The sequence below is a fragment of the Nuphar pumila genome, chromosome 5 (assembly GCF_984573655.1).
Source record: "Nuphar pumila chromosome 5, dmNupPumi1.hap1.1, whole genome shotgun sequence".
NCBI lineage: Eukaryota > Viridiplantae > Streptophyta > Magnoliopsida > Nymphaeales > Nymphaeaceae > Nuphar > Nuphar pumila.
Window position 1 is genome coordinate 131,653,258 of NC_143253.1, and position 21,611 is coordinate 131,674,868.

The 21,611-nt window shown below is 37.1% G+C and overlaps 1 protein-coding gene across 1 annotated transcript; it reads left to right on the plus strand.

Annotated features, from left to right (window-relative positions):
- The first annotated feature begins 10,853 nt into the window (after positions 1–10,853).
- Positions 10,854–14,703, plus strand: LOC149838765 (putative xyloglucan glycosyltransferase 5). Its single transcript, XM_090006799.1, has 5 exons — positions 10,854–12,200; positions 12,510–12,818; positions 12,892–13,182; positions 13,270–13,383; positions 13,506–14,703. Exons 1-5 carry the CDS (start codon positions 11,484–11,486, stop codon positions 14,139–14,141), a joined length of 2,067 nt encoding a protein of 688 aa, XP_089862925.1. The 5' UTR covers positions 10,854–11,483; the 3' UTR covers positions 14,142–14,703.
- The last annotated feature ends 6,908 nt before the right edge of the window (positions 14,704–21,611 follow it).

Genomic DNA, 21,611 nt, shown 5'->3' on the forward strand with positions numbered 1-21,611 from the left:
AGGAAATAGCTGATATATTTATGAACTTGCTTATTTTGTATTGTAATCCCTAACACATTTCACTATTCAAAGTGAAGTATATTTGCATGTTATAAGTGCCATGTTTTCAAGTTTTTTTTTTTTAATGTTTCAGCTAATAAGGGAACAACAATACTAATAGTGGTTCATCTTCTTATTGGTAATGTCAGGTTGGTGCTGAAAATATAATGAAAAAGCCATATGTTAATTGGGCTGTCAAGAGGGTTTCTCGATCTCTTCAAGTGCTCTGGCCATGTTCAAGGACAAAGATATTTGGTTCAAATGCAACGGGTTTGGCACTTCCAACTAGTGATGTGGATCTGGTTGTGTGTTTACCCCCTGTACGAAATCTGGTAAGGACCTTACTAAGATGAGCTAAGCATTGTCTTGATCTTTTCCTGGAGGATGTGTTTTCCATCAGAAAAAAACTGAAAATGAAGAATTCATCTGCCAGGAGCCCATAAAAGAAGCTGGAATTTTGGAGGGTCGTAATGGTATTAAAGAGACATGCCTTCAGGTAGATTCCCCCCTTCCCCCTCCTCTTGTAAGTTTTTCTTTCAAGTGTAACTCTGTAATCCCCAAAGTAATTATCGAATTTTTAACAAAAAAATTCACTAATTTCTTATTCCTTATTCCTTATTTCTTTTTTGAAAACACATTGGAAGGCTGTTCTTTCTTTAAAACTCCTTTTTGAATGCAGGTTTCCAAACCAGGATCCAAAACCACATAACAATTTTTACACTTATGCAAAAACATAAAAATCATTCATTTTACAAAATGTAACTTGTACAAAATGTTTATCGATACATCGATGCACAAAATTTCCAAAAACTACAGAAGCAGTCTCATGTCCACGTCCATTGATGTTCATGATTTGTCCATGTGTCCTCCGCTGCCACATCCGCCTATCGCTGGGCACTTAAAACAACAACAATCAAAGGAGTGGGACAATACATGTCTCAGTGTGACCGAACTGTTGTGCGCGAGCACCAACTAGGTAGTAGCACGAGGTCAAAACAATTGAAAAACCACTTGGCCAAATTCCATTTCTCAAACAAGAATTGTCGACCCTAAACTCATCAGGTGAAACTCACACTGGGAAATAAACTCAGGATGAGTCAACCCTATTGAACCAAGGGTCAACCCTCAACTATGGTTAAACCTCTCTCAAAGAACAAGGAGGAGTCAACCTTCCTAACTCAGGAGTTGACCCTCAGACCAACTGAACCACCAAACTGAATCAAAGAAGAGTCAACCCACCCAACTCAGGGGTCGACTCTCAGGACCAAATTGAATCCCATTAGGAGTCAACCCTCTCACACTAGGGTCGTTCCTCAGCTATACACTAACAACTTTGTCAACAAAGAGGAGTAGACCCTTCACTTCTAAGGGTTGACCCTCATACAAACTAATCAAAACTAATTTACAGGGAGTTGACCCACTTAATTTAAGTGTTGACTCTCAGATATACCGAAATTCACTGTGAGTCAACCCTCCCCTACTCATGAGTCGACCCCAGACATAGATCACTATGCATACCTACATGGATGGGAAATTTATTCATCCTTTATTTAGTTGCTTTTGCATTACATGCCATGCTCATACACAAATTTTGTTACGATCTTGTTTACAACCAAGAGGGCACCACTCCCCCATTTTGGCACCTATTTTCTCTGTTCTGGATCGAGTTGCACATGTATCGAGCATCCGAATTCGGTTCTCGAATTGCTGGACGACAACACTCCAATTTTGGGAGGATTGAACTTAACACAGTTGCTTCTCAAAGACTATGGTGTCACACTGAAACAACTGAAGGAGAACATCAAGTATAGAAACAACACTCAAAAAACTGGCAACTCGAGCCTCATAGTGGGTTTAGCTCTACAATTAGAAGCGGTTGGAATTGGAAGCAATCACCCGATAATTGAACCTCTCTCTCTCTCTCTCTCTCTCTCTATATATATATATATATATATATATATATATATATATATATATATATATATATATATATATATATATATATATATATATGATTCAGGCCCCTGCTAAATATGACACAGTGCTAAACATTTTATCAGATTTCCAGTGTTTTTTTGACTGGAGCCTTGTCAGATTTACTGTTTGGGTTGAGTAAAGACTGAGTCTTACCAGGTTATTTTGCTGTGAAGTCAGCCCAAACCCATCGGGTATCTTGAGTGCCTGACCCAATATTAATCAGACTTGGATCCATCAAGATGACAAAAACAAGCTGGATGTGTTTGATATGAAAGGGTACTAGTAGTGCTGGCTGGACCTGCACTGTTTTAGGTGATTATATACCATACAGAAATCTGGATAAGTTCCAGGCTGGTTGCTTCTCTCTTCCAAAGGAGTTTTTCCATATTCTATGCAGAAAATTTGGATCTAAATCTGGTTCTAGATCCCATTTTACTAAAACATATATGGTATCAGGTCAAGCATGACTCAAGCCATATCCAACCTATCTGCACTCCTAGTCAGAGCTTGGACAATAAGGATGCAAACATATTGGGTTTGATTGGTCCTGCCATCCGAATGCAACAATTTCTTTTGATATGAAATCAACTGATTGATCGAACCCAGACAGGTGGCTCATGACCTTGTGTATGGTCATCTGAATTGATATGCATTGGTGCCCAAAGTTGTGGTCGATAATATGATGTCTAGTTAATTGAATGTATACATACTTGTGCCTGAATTGGTGGTCATTGATCTTGTGAGCAGTTAACTGTGTTTATGCATGTATAACAATATAACCATTGAGAAACTGTTTCAAAGGGAATCTTTGTGAGGGTGTGCATGACTAAGATCAGGTGATCTGGCTAGGACGGTAAATCTTTGTGAGGAGGTGCATTGTTCAAGATCAGAAAACTCGCTGAAACGGTAAATCTTTGTGAAAAAGTGTATTGTCCAAGACCAAATAATCAGACTAGGGCGAAAACTCTTTATGAGATTGTGCATTTTCAAGATCAGGCGATCCAGAGTGAAACTTATTTTCAAGATACAGTGAATCTCTGAGGATGAATACTGAAAGTAAAGTCTGATATACTAGATTAAGAATGTATGTTTATGATTACTCATGTTGATTATGAAAAAAAGTTTAGTATGATATATTGCATGTGTCCTTAAGGTTTTATGTCCTTATCGATTATGAACCCTGACATGAAATTACGATTAAACGGGTTAAACATGTTAGTTAATGGCATATCACGCCTACTTAGTTACTTGACAAATGAATGTATTATATTTTTTTGAGTAAAATATAGCACGTATGTGTACCATGATTGATGTATATCATGGATATTTGATTTGATGAATTATGCTATCATTAAATGCGTTATCTCTATTAGTTTTCTACACTCACTATGTTTTTTGGTGTAGACCTACCAGTATATTGATCTTTTTTATGGGATTTCTGGTGATGTATAGTTGCAGAGCGAATACGAGATGTTGAGACGACATTAAGAGTCAATCATTTTTCTTTCCTGGGTACTGAATTCTAGATACATGTTATTAAAAATATTAGCATTTATTGGGTTGCATTATTTTGAATGCAAAAGGTTATCCGCATTAAATTCAGTATAATCATTATAGTGTGGAATGTAACCCATCTAAGGTTTTAAATCAAAGATAAAAATGTTTTTGTTGGTGATTATTCAATAAATTTTTTTTTAAAATTTTCACGTGTTTTACAAGTGGTTAAAAATATCAGGGCATTATACTCCCTATGTCCAAAATTACAAATAGTCAGCATTGAAATATCTTTTTTACCCTTCGCATGCACGAAACTAATGAAGTTCATGCGATATATCACTCCACTCCTCGGGTGCAGCATATGCCCGTTTAAAATGAGGTCTGCACATTTTTTTTTGCAAACTTCATGAAGTTCTCATAAAATTATATATGAAGTTTCCGTTAAACTTGAACAAAATGAAGAAGTTCACATATATTTTATGTAGACTTTCTCAAGTCCTCATATATTTTAAGCGGACTTGAGAAAGTACGCACATACTTTATGCGAACTTCATCAAGTCCACATAAAATATATGAGGACTTGAGGAACTCTGCATAAAATATGTGGACTTCCTTAAGTCTGCATAAAATATATACAGATTTCCTTATTTTATTCAAGTTTAGCAAGAAGTTCACATATAATTTTATAAGAACTTCATCAAGTTTGCAAAAAAAAATATGTGAACCTCATTTTAAGTGGGCATATGCATTCTCACCTATGTTTATTGTTTGCATGTTTAGAAGAAATAATCTATCTTCCAGATGACATTTCTCTCCAACCTCTTGTTGGATCAAGGTGATCTTAGTGGCAGTGGAAAGGTAACATCCCGATTTATCTTTTATCTTTTTTTTGTTTTTTCAGATTTTCAGTACAGGTGGCCAAAAAATAGCATAGAACAAACATAAAATGTGCAACCCTAAAGGGTGCATATTTCTATTTCGATTTTAAAACTCAGAAACAAGAACCCCAAAGGGGTTTTCTGTTCTGACTCAAAATATGAAAGTTATAGGCATATGTCTCAACTTTTCAATGGTTATAAATACACAAGTTTTCGATATTTGATATGAGAGAGATAAATATGATAACAGAGATTGTTATGCAAAAAAATCACATATTTGAGAGGAAGTTCACATATATAGGAGAAGTTCACATGTAAAAAGGGTGAAAAGGTCTTTTTATATCTAGATATTTGTGAATATAAAAAATTATAGGTTTTTTAAGAAAATAGTCAAATTACTCATACAGTACAAACATTTTTCTATTTTTTTTGTTTCATAAAAGATTATTTTTTGTCGAAAAAACAATTCAAAAGTCAATTCCCAATAATTTTGGCATGTAGAATCCATCTACTAATTCTGATGCAATTGTAACAACTGGTACTATGGAGATCCAAAGGCGGTCATACCTATAAACATTTGATACAATCCATTACAATATATATATATATATATATATATATATATATATATATATATATATATATATATATGAGTGCTTCTACGGTGACATCGTACCACTATAACTTATAGAGACTCCAAACAAAAACTCTAGCCTTTGGATCGTGTTTATTATATTCATGCATTAAAGTTGACTGAAATATGATGTTTCGTACCATTTCTAGACCCCTTTGTTTTCATGAATAGTGAACAGTTGATTTTCACTATTTTCAAAAAATAATCTTATAATGTATTAGGCATGATGAAACCTACTAATATAGTAAATAAACGCCGCTGAACACATGCGTACAGTTAGATTTACCATTTGGTGGGTAGATCCATGCAAACAAGAGCTTGTACCACCTTATGGTATCACGGTACTGAACCAAATTTTAAAATGTTAAAAGCAGCCCAAAATAGAAAAAGGGAAAAATATGGACCGTTCATTTGATTAAGTTGGGTGGAATCAGTACAAGTCTACCCGATCCCAATTTAACAGCATTAATTGAAATTCCCAATAACGTGATCTTGGGGTTGTCGGTGGAGTGGACTCAGGCCTCCTTAGCCATAGAAAATAACAAGAGGAAACCTTTACAAAAAAGAAAAGGAAGAAAACAAAACAAAGGCCCACCAAGGGATCCTTTTGTCTAACCAATGTCTTTTTCCAACTATAAATAATTATTTAAAAATGCTTGAACCAAATCGATTTTCAAAACGGTTCAAAAAATCGGCCTGAAACTAATGGTTTTAAATTGGCCTTTAAAAACTTTTGATTTTAAAGGAGTTCGACATCGTAGGACCGGGGCCTTGGCCGCTAGACATGCGGTCAAGGTACAAATCTCATTGGCATCATCCTTTGCACAAGCCAAAGCCAGGCGGGGCAAGGGGTAAGCCACCATTTTACGCCACCGAAAAAGCGACCATAGGTTGACAGGCTTAGTCCAGCGCAACCAACCAAGTCTCTTGCTCAGAGGTGGTTTCTCCATCCTTCATTCCAAAAGCCAAAGTAAAAGATCATGAAAAATAAAAGATAAAAATAGGTCTGGCAAATTTAGTTGAAACAAATAAAATACAGAAATAAAGTAAAATAATGATTTATAGGTTCTAAATAAATTCTAAAATACATACTTAATGCTTGATCACAGTAACAACGATCAAATATCGTAATTACCACAAAAATTAAAAGTAAAAATAATATCCAACTCAGCCGATTTTTTCAAGAAAATCGGTGAAAAAACGATTGGATTTGGATCAACTGATCAACATTGGTCTAAACTAATCCCAATGATCTCAGACTTTGGGGGACTCTTGATTCAATTCTCACCAAGTTTATCGGGCAAGCTATCCAAAAGGCTGTCTCTTGCACGTGCAATGGCCACGTGCAACCAATCCCCTCAGGTGGATTCTAGTCTCTATGTTAATGACATTAATTAGACCACCATGCTTCATTAATTACTTAGTTAATTGTTTTATTAAGTAAATAAAACAAGTGATGAGGGAGGGGAAATGGGGGAGTGCCACTAACCCTAACCCTAGAAGTGAGTCAAAGGCTAGATTTGTCAAATGTCTCCAACTTGGAAACCGGGGTCCACATCCTGTGTTTTTTTATCTTTTAGTTCAAAACCAACGGGTCTGATCAAGACACGTGGGTGCCGGGCTCAATGGCAACCGGGAGGCGTTTGACACGTCAGCATGGTGGATGTCATGGGGCGAGTGGGTATGATGGATGCCATGGGGCGAATGATTGAAGGGGTCAATGTCGGCGCGCTTGGGATGGACTGTCGGCGACCCTTTCACGCCGATTAATCGGAAATAACTCGGCTGCTGACCAACTGTATTAATTAAATCAAAATCAAGTTGTTGTTGTTTTAGTCGGAACCAACTCAGGCTCAGAGACCTCGCCGTGCTAGCTCAGCCTGACGTATTAACGATCGCTGTCCTGTCAGCGTCTCCAAACCCCAGAGAGTCGCCAAATGCAAGGGTTGTTGCCAATGGAATTTGAATCTAGACTGCCCGCAAATTGGTTAATCATCATAAGGAAGTTACTTGCTTTTTTCACTTGCCAAAGTGCAAGATATTTCGCAATCAAAATTACAAAAATGATCATTTTATCTATTTGGTACTATCGTATTTTAAAAAGCTTTCTTAATGTCACAATCGTATGATTAATGATTTTAAATGATTTGGATCAAATTTGTATAATTTGATTTATAAAAAAAAATACAAAATATGGTGTTTCTACCCTATAAGATATGAATAAGTATTATCCATTAGAAAAATAATAATTTTGCAACTTAGGTTGAATGCATTGGGAGCTTGCTTTGGAGGCATTCATGCTCCATGACAAGCATGTTTGTAAATAATCTAAAGTCATTTCTTCAATATAAAAGTGTACCTACTTGATATTGAAAACACAATTTTCATGTTGGAACATTTATGTGTGAACAAATGCTTTTTATTATAAATGTCAACGTGTTTATGAGATCATTTAAAAGACATTTAAGTGGATGCTTTATCTAATTTTTGTTTAATGTTATTTTGACTTTGTTTTCATTGTTTATTCTTACTCATTTTTTTTTCTTATGCTTCATAAGCGCACTAGTGTGCATGCATCAAGGCATTTCTTCCACGCTTCTTACTCGACCCTATGCACATTGCCTGTCGCTCTCACTTCTTTCTTTGGTAAATATGGTTTGGTTGATGAAATAAGTGTTGCAATGTAATTTTCTTTATATATATATATATATATATATATATATATATATATATATATATATATATATAGAGAGAGAGAGAGAGAGAGAGAGAGAGAGAGAGAGAGAGAGCTGCAAATATGGGTATTTTCAACCCTTTTTTTTGCAAATCCAACCATGTGGATGTGTCTGTCATGGTGAATTTGCTAGGAATCAACCATTGGATCTTGTATTTTTTATGAAAAATGTGATTTTTAAATGCTTGAATATTTATGAAGATCATGAGTCATTGATTTTAAAGACTTAAAAAAACTCATTTATGCATCAAAACTGACGATTCAATAAGTTTTTATAAAACTAATCATGTAGATCACATCCTTACAATTAGATTCAAGAAAAAAAATAGTTACTTCTCATATTCTAGTAACTCTCTCTCTCTGTATAAAAGTAGTCACACAAATATGTTCATGTCATAAGGGAAACTAAAATATGTAAAAAAAGGGAGGTTATAGTGTTTTTATTTTTTACTAAAATTTTATCGAATGTGATTTAGATGCATGTTTTTTATAGAAACAAACTCTTAGGTGATCCAATAAAGATGTAAAAGAAGGATCTTTTAAGGTTTGAAAATCAACAACTCAAATTTTTTGTAAAATATGAAACATGAAAAATCATATTTTTTAATTTAATTACGATGATCCAATGGTTGATTATAAGCAAATGGATCATGCCGACTGCATCGGCATGGTTAAATTTGCTAAAAAAACCTATGAAAATCTTAGTTCATATCACTTTACATATTTTGCTAATTTACATAATTGAGTTTCCCAATGTCTTGGGTAACTAAAATATGAAAACCAGTCCTAACGTTTTTTTTTTGGAAATCTTATTACTCATATTTTTTATTTTTTAATATAAAATTTTACTTGTACAATTACTCTATTTTTATATTTATAATTGGGGTATTTTCGTCCTTTGAGAAAGTAGAAACGCGGAGGTAAGTACCCTCTCGGTAAATGCCATTTACACTGTTAAATAAAGAAGAAAGAATATTCTGAAGCTGCCGCGGAATCGCCGAGGAATATGCTCATCTTTTACCTTGGGCTTCAAGTATTTCACGTGACAGAGAAACTTCAAATAATGACGGAAATGCCCCTATGACTTTTCACTTTTTGCCTAACGTAATCAAGGCTACGTTTTTTTTTTGGTAGGCGAGAATGACAAGAATACCACCACTCATCACTTGATTATAACTTTGTATCACATTACAAAAAACAAATGAATTAAGTGTTTTTATCGGCTGGAACAACCTCCAGAGTACAGATCTCTGTGAAAAATATCGCGATATTTATTAAAATATCGCTGACATATAGCGAGAAATTGACTGAAAGTTTAAAACAGCAATTTTTTGCGAGATTTTCAAACTGTGATAAATATCGTGATATTTATATTTTTAAAAGATATTTATCATAAAAACCCTCAAGATTTTTATTTTTAAATGTGTTTTATTTATATTTTCTTATAAAATTTATATATTTTTATATTTTTTTAGTTTATTTTTTATTCTCAAGATTTTGCCAAAAATGCAAGAATTTTTAAAAATTTCAAAATCTACCGAGTTTTTGCCTCCCGAGAATTTGCCGTTTTTAACTTTTGTCACTGTGGTCCAGATTCACAGCCATGGCCAAGCCCTCTCTCACAAAAATTCCAAATAAACTGTTTGGGTGATAAAAGTAACATAATTACAAAATAGGTGATGTGTTGAAAGTATTGCAGCAAAATTATGATATTTTTATAAAGTAATGTTTAAAATATTATATTTTTGAAGATTAAATAAACTTTCCAAAATATCAAGATCGAATCACAATATCTCAAGATATTGGTGGTATTTTATGATGAGTAATGTGGGAGCACCTACTCCTACAATCAATCAGACTTAGTAGATAGATGCATTCAACATAGTTTATTTGATAGCAATTCTGCTTTAAATCATTTTCTTTGGATACAAAAATAAGATTTTTTAAGTCATAAAATTTTGGAACATCATAGGCCGTCGTTATTTTAGGATCTTGAAAAACCTTATATAGGTCTCATTCTCATTATTCGAAACTTGTTTTATACTAAAAAAGGCATGTAGATCATATCTACATGGTCCGTTCAACAAAAAAACTCTAGAAATTTTCAAAAAATAAAGCTTTCTTTATATATATATATATATATATATATATATATATATATATATATATATATATATATATACCACTTATAAGCTATAGAAAAATTTCCACAGACGAATCCCCATCATCATCAAGACTTATTACAATTATATGGTTTGTTTTATTAGGCCATATTTTTCCATTCTTTTTTACTTAAGAGTTGCAACTTTTGTTTCCTAACAATTCCTCACATCATTGCTTATTTTCTCTTTTCAAGTTTTTAAATAGTTATATCCATAAGATCGATTAGATTTTTCTTTTTTTATCAAAGCATCAAACTTAAAAAAGAAAGAAAGAAAGTTAATACCAATACTTGGCTTGAGTGATGCTACTAGGGGTGTCAATGGATCAGTTTGGTTAGGACCCAGATAAAAACAAACCCAGATCTGATTTGAGATAATGCCAGTCTGGATCCAGGTTCAATCGAACTAATCATAAGAGAAACCATACCCGGATCCTATAGATTATAGGAAGCAGACCCGAACCATACCTGGTAAAATAATATTTTTTATCTTTTTGCATTGAAAAATTAAAGATCTTAGTCAAAACTCGGGTCAAACACGGGTTGGAATGAAATTTTAAAAACCATACCTGGCTCCTTATTAAATTTCACCAATCATCTCACTTATTACCAAACCCTAACCCTATAGGGTTTGGTATGGGTCGGGTCTGGGTCAAACCCGACCCATTCACACCCTTAGATGCTACACATAGCACACCAAGGGCCACATTGTCTCCTGTAAGGGTGTCTTTGTAATTTGAAATATGAGGGTAAGTACCCTATGTGGGGCCAATCAATCTACAATGATACCCTTCAATTTATTTCCATGCATGCAGGGTTACTATGGTGATGAACTAGGCAATCGTGTTCATGGTCACATGCATGATGATGAAGCGTCCCCACATACTCTTTTGCACATTTAATATTTTAGGATTTTTTTTTCTCTTACTGTGGGTATTAGCTGGTCTAGTCTGTGATGTATTCAGGGAGTAATGGTGGGGATACCGTTGGAGATCCAAATTGGTGAAGATCAAGGTCAGTAGGGATCCACATTGCCCATTCTTCCACCACCATCTTCAATTCTCTTTTCACCAGCCTGTGTTTTCTCTCACCTTTTCTATGCTTCTACTGGTTTCTATCCCAATCTTGTGCTGAAGAAGCCCCAGGTGGGTCTTCATTTCTGATACAGTAATTACTTTTTCCTTGTCACTTTTGGCAGTTTTAGGGTTATGCTTGGTGGGTTTTTTGCCCTCTTTTACATTATGGTAATGTAGTTAAAGGAATCGTATGGATGTGGAGCACACACATGGCTTTGGAGTTTCATTCCCTGCATAATGCTGATCTTTCTAGTGTTGGCTGTGGTGGCCAAAATTCCAGGGTCTCCCCTCTTTCTGCTTGCTCAATGTGCCTGAGTGTGGAGTAGTGTGGGAGAGGAGAAGGGGAGTCTGGTCGGTGGTGGAATAGTGGGGTTTTATGGGTGTAAAGAGTGTGGCATCCAGGGTGTAGGGTTTCCCTTGTTTGCAATTGTGGGTTCTGAAATTTGGGGGATTTTGTGAAGTGGGTTGGAGGAAGGAGGGAGAAAGAATGGCCCCAAGTTTTGATTTTTCAGATTGGTGGTCTAGGGAGGCAAGGAAGGGCACCCCTGTTGTGGTGACAATGGAGAACCCCAACTTCTCTGTGCTGGAACTGGATGGGCCGGAATCGACGTTTCGGCCTGCGGAGAAGGATCGAGGCAAGAACGCGAAACAATTTACTTGGGTGTTGCTTCTCAAGGCCCACCGGGCAGTCGGCTGTGTCGCCTGGATGGCGACGGCACTCTGGACACTTCTTGGAACAGTCCAGAAGCGATTGATCTTCCGGGAGGGTGTGGTGGTGGAGTCAGAGAAGCCGCACAAGAGTAGGCTCTTTAGATTCATCAGGGCTTTCTTGGCACTTTCCATGGCATTCTTGGTTTTTGAAATGGTAGCTTACTTGAATGGTTGGCACTTCAGTAAGTCCAGTTTGCATATGCTGCACACATCTGAGATCCAAGGTTTCGCTCACGTGATTTACTTGTCGTGGTTGTCGTTTAGATCCGACTACATTGCTCCTCTGATCCAGGCGCTTTCGAACTTCTGCGTAGCTCTCTTCCTCATTCAGTCCGCAGATAGGATGATTCTCTGCATTGGTTGCTTCTGGATCAAATATAAGAAGATTAAGCCTCGGATAGAAGGTGATCCTTTCAAATCAGAAGATGCAGAGCAGCCCGGGCATGTGTACCCCATGGTTCTTGTTCAGATTCCTATGTGCAATGAGAGAGAGGTAATAAAATTTTGGTCCCCATTTTGAATTTACATAATACATTGTCCTTTTTCCTGTTCTTGTGTGTGCATATATTTTTTCTGTATGTTATAGTTGGTTGATATGACTTTACTAATAGAAAATTTCAGTTTGAATGGATGATAGATCTGATCTTCACTTGCCCAATTCTTTTGTATGATTGAGTTTTATTTGATAAAAGAGCTTCAGTTTGAGGGTATCACACAAATGTCGTGGAGATGGATTAGTATTGTGCTAACAAATGCAGCTTTCTTCCTATTTATTCTGATATGAAGCTGTTATTGGCAATAGGTCTATGAGCAATCAATCTCTGCTGTCTGCCAGATTGACTGGCCTAAGGACCGGTTGTTGATCCAAGTTCTGGACGATTCGGATGAGGAGATCATCCAGAGTTTGATCGGAGCTGAGGTTTCCAAATGGAGTCAGCGTGGTGTGAACATTGTCTACCGGCATCGTTTAGTGAGGACTGGTTATAAGGCTGGCAATCTCAAGTCTGCCATGAATTGTGACTATGTCAATGCCTACGAATTTGTCGCTATCTTTGATGCTGATTTCCAACCGAATCCGGATTTTCTTAAGCAGACAATACCACATTTCAAGGTTGGTTGTAGTCTGATGAAATTCTCAGTAGGATCATCAACTTGTTCTAATTGCGGCTATCATGGTGTTGCAGGGCAATCCTGACCTTGGGTTGGTTCAGGCTCGATGGGCATTCGTAAACAAGGATGAGAACTTGCTAACACGCCTCCAAAACATTAATCTTTGCTTTCACTTTGAGGTGGAGCAGCAGGTCAATGGTGTTTTTCTTAACTTCTTCGGATTTAATGGGACTGCGGGTGTATGGAGGATTAAAGCACTTGAAGAGTCTGGTGGTTGGCTTGAAAGAACTACCGTGGAGGATATGGATATTGCTGTCCGAGCCCATCTAAATGGATGGAAATTTATCTTCCTGAATGATGTCAAAGTACTCTACACTACTCTGTTTTCAATGTCCCTATCCTAGACATTGGAATTAGCTGTTTCTCAAATGTTGGATTACACTTCTTCTCAGGTCCTCTGTGAAGTTCCAGAATCTTATGAAGCTTACCGTAAACAGCAGCATAGGTGGCACTCAGGTCCAATGCAGCTCTTCCGTTTATGCCTTCCAGCCATCATAACTGCCAAGGTTTCTGTTGTTTCTGATGTTTGTCTCTTGGTTGATGCTTGATTCTTAAATAATTGTCTTGTTTGATTACTCTGATAGTTTTGCTCAGACAATTTATTCTTTTTTTCCAATTTTTGATGCAGATTTCAATCTGGAAGAAGTTCAATTTGATTTTTCTGTTTTTCCTTTTGAGGAAACTGATTCTTCCGTTTTATTCTTTCACGTTATTTTGCATTATTCTTCCTCTAACCATGTTCATACCGGAAGCTGAACTGCCTGTCTGGGTGATCTGTTATATTCCTGTTTTCATGTCATTTCTCAACATTCTTCCTGCCCCCCGTTCCTTCCCTTTCATTGTTCCCTATCTTCTCTTTGAAAATACAATGTCTGTGACCAAGTTCAATGCAATGATATCTGGGCTATTCCAGCTGGGGAGTTCTTATGAATGGGTAGTTACCAAAAAAGCCGGTAGATCATCAGAGCCTGACTTATTGGCTGCAGCTGAGAGAGAGTCAAGGAGCTTGAACCAGCAGCTTACCCGGGGGTCTTCTGAGAGCGAACTTTTGGAGCTGAACAAGCTGAACGAGCGCAAAGCAGTTCCACCTAAAAGGAAGATCAATAAGATATACAGGAAAGAACTGACTCTAGCATTTCTCCTCCTCACTGCAGCAGCCCGGAGTCTGCTGTCAGCTCAAGGCATCCATTTCTACTTTCTGCTCTTCCAAGGGGTATCTTTCCTCCTTGTGGGCCTTGACCTGATTGGTGAACAGATGAGCTGATGCAGGAAAATTCCGCTCCAACTGGATTCAGCTGTCGACAGTAGCATCTCAGCTCGCGGAAGCTCTGGTATGTGTACAATTCTCTTAAGGACAGCCAATATGTCCATTCGGGGGTTTGATTCTTCACATTTACTAAGACGGGTGAGAATTTTCATTCGAAAAATAAAAATTTCTTGGTGTAGCCAAGCGAGGTAGTATTGCAAGTGACAGTAAGAATTTTATCAGTCTCTTTTCCTGCTTTAGTTCTTTGGACTGCCCAAGCCTTTCTTTGCACTCTTTCTCAGTTATATATAGGCATTCATCTCTCAATTGGTATAGGTAGGATGGGTCTTAATTCTTGTTGGGTGTTATTTTCTTGTGTTCAGGCTCATCCCCATTATGTATCTAAAGAGTTGAGGAAAACCCAGAAAAAGAAAAAGAGAAGAAAAAGATGAATTTGGAAGACTTTCAAAATTGTGGGAGTTGGGTCTGGTTCCACCAATTCAGAAAATACTGAGATGTAACCAGTTATCTGTAAATTTCAATTAATTGAGTTGATTTAAAGTAATTTATCAGGTTTGTATGTGCTGTGTTAACTTTTCTGTGGTTTTCTTTTCCCTTCTTTCCCTTGTTGGTTTATATAGCATGTGGTAACGGATTTGTCTGCAAGCTGACAGAGATAAGGAAGGCCAGATATAGAGGTCTCTGGTATACCCAACACCTTTCTATTATGGTCAAATGATGGAGCCTTGTAGAGATTGGCTTTGGACCACAAGGGTTGAGAAACTTTTAATTTCCACTAGATGACTAGAATATCTAAAATCGAGCATCCTATGTTTATACAATTCTTAAAATTTTTAGTCTTCCTCAATTTAACATCTGAGCATTTCATTTGCACTCTTTAAAGTCTTCAAAGGCACAGTGACTAGACCCAACTGTTTGTACTACTATGAGCTGACTTGCCATGTAATCTGAATCACTGGTTATGTCCTTGACTGGTGTCAAGTGTGTCTGAGTTGGGTGATCTGAGCTTGACTTACCATGCTGAGTCTAGAGCTGGCAGTTCCTTGTGCAAGTTGGTTTATTTTGTTGCCTTCTGTTCAGACGTGGAGTCAACTGAAGAGACTCACTGTTTCCGAACTTGCCCTTAACTACCTTGCTATTATCTGACCATTATGCAAGAGTGCATTGTAATGGGAAAATTCCATCCGAGGCCCAACCATTCACATTTAATTTCAACATGGGCCTTGCGTTTATGAATTTACTTATGGGCCTTTGTTTTCTTGGAAACTGCCAAACAAAAGTCTACCTTTCTTATTATCTATTAACTCAGGTCTAGTCATAAGTAAAACTACAACAATAACCTTCACAGTGAAAATTTCAAAATATGTCTCCCTTATGAGGATGAATGTGTATTTTTCAAGTTCAAAGGTTATTGCAGAAAACCAAAAGTAATTGCCTTTTGTTTGAGATGATGGATGTTAAGCCACGACCTCTATTTGACAGTTTTCAGGAAACTTATGGCCTACATCAAGAATTTCATATAAGTAGGGCTCATGTTTTGGATTATGGACAAAAGGTTGGCTCCTAAATGAAAAACTTTCCCACACACATGCGCGTAGAAGCGCTCATACAAACACTAAAACGCCAACCACAAAAGTGATGCTTGCAGACACAAACACGCACACATTTGCATGTGTCTGCTCTTAGGTACTCGTCTGTTGAATTACTAATAGCTAGGGCAAGTTGCTGGAAAAGAGGTGAAGCACCATCAATTGTTTGGTATTTCTTAGATGCTTATGTTTAGATGGGGGCATCCATCAAGCACAAACTTCAACTTTTATTAGGCTCCACAAAATCATATCGCCTCTTCTTTTTATTTATTTGAATTGTGGAAAAATAAATCCCAATTCTAACCCGACGCAAACTTGATTACTAAGTTATGGACATAAAAAAATTACTGACGTGAATATTATTTGGGCTAACCCAAATCGAACTCGATAATATGTGGTTCAAGTTTGCATTATAGTTTATGTCTGATATCTGACCAGATCTGGCTTGACCCGAGTGTTCTATATGTAGTTTTAGTGAATATATACTCTTTAAATTATATGAATCTAGTTTTTTTGGATTTATAACCCGAAGAAACCACACCAGGTATGAAGACCTGGTCGCTCTAGCTCAGCCTTCCATACCTATGGTGGTCGTGCCGACGGCATAAAACTCTGAGGCTAGAACAACTGCCCTTGGGGCCTGTATTACGCATTGGCTTGTGCAGAGGGGCGATGCTCATGGGAATCAAATCTTGACTGCCCGACTAGCGGCCAAAGCTCCACCCCACTATGCCAATCCCCTTTATATGAATCCAGGTTTGAGAATTCATTTTATTGAGCTGACAAAGTCTGGACCTAAACCTGAATCTAGATTCAGCAGGTAGTTATTTGATGGGTTGGATACCCAAAGCCACTAACTCTAGATTCACTTATTCTATCCGGAGCATCTCTCTTTTTTTTTTTTAATCAGTCAAGATGGGGATTAGCCGAGAGCAGATCAGGTGATCTGTCCAAAATCACTTTAAGAAAGTGATTTGACATCTTCACCGTCCATTGCTTCACTGTGGACAGTGAGGATGCCAAATCACTTTTCTAAAAGTGATTTGGCAGATCACTTGATCTGCTCTGACGACTCCTACTCTTGGGTAACAGGTAAATGCCAGTCAGTCAGGTGGTAGCTTATCTTTTCAAATGATGTGGTCCACGCATCATGCATCACCTACACAACTCATCTTGGCATTTCTCGAGATGGGCGTGGTCTCCATCAAGAGAAATGTTGAGATGGATGGCTGTCAGAGGCGCTGCATAAAAAGTGCCGATACAACTCAGTAAGGAGCAAACCACTGAATCTGGTTGACGTCATTGGAATTTAAAATAGTCTGGAACATCTTTGAGAGAACACAAAGATGACGGGATTGATCCTCTCCCCTCTGACCGATCGCATCTCACAAACCCAAGGTCTTTAGTTCGAGTTGTGTCTCTACAGTCGAATTGATGCAGAACCTAACACAAAGATGTGGTCTTACATCTTTACTAAAATTTTTAAATTTAAAAGAATAAAATTGACCGATCCGGCATGATACTGTGATTCGGTTCAAGGTCCAAAACGGATGTTGACATTAATAATGGGTTTGACTGTAATGCCCGATATGATGGTACTAATCAAATGAGACTGCATCTGGTCAGAGGCACCTCTGATAATTTTATTGTCAGAGGTGCCTTGAATGCCGTCCATCCTTGAGATGAACGGCAGCTGAAACACAATCATTTTTCTTTGTTTTTCAACCATTATTTTTTGTGCTTTAGATGTCGTTCACCTACATGATGAAAGACTCCAAAAAAATTTTGTGGGACCTATCTCAGCAGTATACTATCCAAGTCCAACCATGGTGTTTGGGTTGCTTTTCATTCGCATGAATGAAAGACATCCAAGGCAAGGCACCTTTGATGTTTAATCTGTAAGTGCCCAGCACAGGATCAGGTGGGAGACACCTTAGATGCTGTTCATCCACGAGACCAGCGGCAACCCAAACACCATGTTTGGATAATTTACCTCACAGATGAGTGCCACAAAAGTTTTCAGAGCCATTCATAACATCTAAAGCACAAAAAATGAACTGCTGAAAAAGCAAGAAAAAATGGTGGTGTTTGGGTTGCCGTTGATACGGTCTCACAATAATTTTATCATTTCTTCTTGCAGTATTCTTTACTTCAGTAATCATGCCAACGGGGCTCCACGTGGTTGGTAGGAGCTGTCAGTGCACCTCTACTTGTGGTGAGAGGTTGCCGGTTCAAAACTTACTGGGTACCTTTAATAGTAACTGGTGAGGGGTCTGTCTGCCTAACCCCAGAGATGTGCAAACGCTGGCACAGCCAAGATTCATTACTGCGGTGTAAACTACCCCTTCTTTTCTTTTCCTTTCCTTTTTTGGAAGCCAACATCTAGATGGTTATAAATGTACTTTTTCAGGCAATTGTAATTTACCGGGACAATACCTAAACCTACAGAACTAGGTTCTGATAGCAAAAGAAGTCGAGTACAAATTAAGAACTGTTCATGTTTTGTGACATAGATGCCCTTTAAAAGATGGGCAAAATGGTAACGGTGGTGCACAAGCAAAGCAGTGGAAATGTTGCACTTTTTCAGGCTCTAGAAATTACAGCAGTCCAACGTGTTGCAGTGCTGCGGGAAGACCAGAACTTGAGTGGCTTACTTTTTGGAAACCAAATAAAGTGCATGTTGCAACGACTTGGTTTCTACTCTTCTGCCGTGGTAGATTTGATTTGTACAGAAACTTTTAAGTGTCCTTGTCCATACAAAATACAAAATTCTGGTTTTCTATCAAGATTAGTTCCAAGTAAAAATAGCAAGGTAGAATACAAGTTTGTTAGCAGAGACCTTTTACCTCATCCTAATTTGTTCTTGTTTTTTTATTATGATTTTGTGGGCAAATTGAATAGCTTGTCCCATAGGCAGATATCCAGCAATTGGCACTAAACATCTCTCTCTCAATTGAATGGTGTCATTCTTCATTATTTAACCATTTTTTAAAGTGATAAAATTATTAAATATGAACTGTAAAAGAATATGGTTCAGAACTTCAAACGTATGCTCAATGAAAAACGCAAGACAAACAGAAGATTCACACCAGATACACATGGTTCCGTTCAGGACTGACCTACATCCACGATGAAAGGATCTCACTCTCTTATCATGAGAGTGGAAACTGTCTTATTTATTTAATATCAGTTTACATAATTACATGTGCAGCTTTTCTTTTGTTATTTACAAAAATTTGACAATCTTTCTATCTAGATTTCTTCCTTAATTCAACTTCTTTGAGGCCTAGACTTTGTCAGTTTCCACATTCATAGCAATTTCCTGTTTCTTCTTATCCCAACTTGATTGATCCCTCAAGGATTCCTTGTGGGACACAACTACCTTCTCGTTAGATGAGTTGGACTTGGATAAGCTAGACAATCCTATCCCAAAACCTTCCTGGCGAGATCTAGACTGTTCTCTAACAGATCCTCTCAAGTTCAGTAGGGTGGCACCCACATTGAACTTCCTGAATAACGTTTTATGCCGTTGAGAATTCAAGGCTTAGATCAACACATCTGGTACGTGATCCTTCGCAGATATACATGTGACCACCAGCTTCTTCTGAGCAATCTTGTCTTTCACAAATTGTAGATCAATCTCAATGTATTTGCTTCTACTATGAAGAACTGGATGAGCTGCCAAATGAGATGCAACAAGATTATCGCACCATAATATGAGTGTCTCGGTAGAGACACCTTTAACTCTTGTAAAAGATACTGAATCCATGTAATTGAATATGTGCCATTGGCCAAGGCTCTATATTCAGACTCAGTGCTTAACTGAGACACAATGTCTTGTTTTCAAATGCTTCATGAAACGAGATTAGAACCAAGAAATACTGCATATCATCCAGTTGATCTGCAATCATTTAGACAACCTGCCCAATCAACATCTGAGTAAGCAGATAGATATTGATTTTAAAATGTTTAGATTTCAAACTCATAATGAAGCATTCCTTTTAAATACCAGAGCATACATTTCATTGTTGTCCAATGAGTCTTGGTGAGATCCAGCATAAACTGGCAAACTCGGTTTATAAGAAATGCAATGTCAAATCTAGTCATAGTGACATATTGGAGAACTCTCACAATGCTTCTATATAAAATAGGATCTTTGAACTTTGGACCAAAAAGAGTTGAAAGAGCTGGACTCAATGCCATAGGCATGGACACAAGTTTGGCTCCTTGAAGAGACTATTTTTAACAATTCAAAAATATTTTTTTTCTGAGACAAGATCATGTTGAACTCATTTCAATAAACTTCTATGTCAAGGAGGTAATGTAGTGGTTCCAAATCTTTCAAAGCAATTTTGTTGACAAGTTTTAAAATCAAATCTTCAACAAATTTGTTTTATTTCTCAATAATTATGATATCATCCACATAGATTTAATTATACACAATAAAATTTTTGTCCTTGAATATAAATAGAGATGTATGTTTCTCCAGAGAAACCGAATTGCTAGAGATAAGAATTCAAGCAAAAAACATCAAGCTCTGAAAGCATGTTTCAACCCATAAAGATACCTTAAGTTTCTACACATAATTTAAAAGATTCGGATTTTGAAATCTTACAGGTTGCTCCATATAAACCTCTTTGTCTTAATACCCACTCAAAAATGCATTCTTAACATTCAATTGTTTTATATTCCAATACAAAACTAGCCTAATAGTTGTAAGCTTGACTACAAGGCCGAAGGTTTCAAAATAGAGTGAAGGCGGTTTCTCTAACCCGTGTCGAAAGTCAGCATGTAGTTTCCTCCATTCACAAAAACATTGTGTGTAGGTTCAACATCCCCAAGAACATTACAACCCACTTCAAGAACCAAAAAGTGGATAAGACTTAAAAAAGTTAAGAATAAGCCAACATTTCTCTGCTTCCTATTAACCCCAAGGTAATGGCCACGCAAAAGCAACTAATAAAACCATTATCATGATCATAAAGAGAACTATTCTTAGGGGTTGTGATTAGCATAAAAATTGCATGATGTGCTATGGGCTTATAGGACAACCATGTCATGAAGGTTCTAAAAAAACAAAAAAAGAGAGCAAAAATCTTTGATAATATAGGATTAATCATTTATTATTGTCACAAGCCAATCACCACAGAGTAGCAACTTTTCCACAAAAGGCATAAGTTCTATTGCAGCTTTGGAAGACTTGGCACACGCCCTGAATTCATATTGATCTTCCCCCTTTGAAAAAAAAATCAATGCATACAATGTTAGTGTCAGGACGACAAATCGAGTTTGGCATCTACATCTTTCGAGAGCCAGACTCCAAACATGTTTTCTGTCCTTTCGGGTCATGGACGACAAATGCAAATTTCCATCCCAATTGATTTCCCCTCCTTTCAAGGTCATGGACAACAAACAAAGTTTGTCAACCCATCATGATTTTCCCATTTTTAGGGTTATGAGTGGCAAATAAAGTTTGTCATCTAACCATGATTTTCCCCTCTCAAGACATGGACAATAGACATGGTTTTCTGTCCCAATTGAATTTCTACTTTTGGTATATGGACGACAAAAGCAGATTGCCATTCCAATGAATTTTCCCCATATTGGGGACATGGATGGCAAACTGTCTTGTTCATCCCTCCATGACTCCTCCTTTTTAGGGTTCTGGATGACAAACATTGCTTGCCATTCGCCTTATTTTACCTCTTCTGTGAGTGTCATCCAACAGCTCATACAACGGACGGTGATAAAAGGGACGAGGTAAAGCAGGAAGAGAATGATTACTTTTCTTATTAATCTTATTGTCTCACACTTCAATTATATTTTATACAGGTTACAAGATACATCTTATATACAATTACCCGAAAAAGAAAATCAT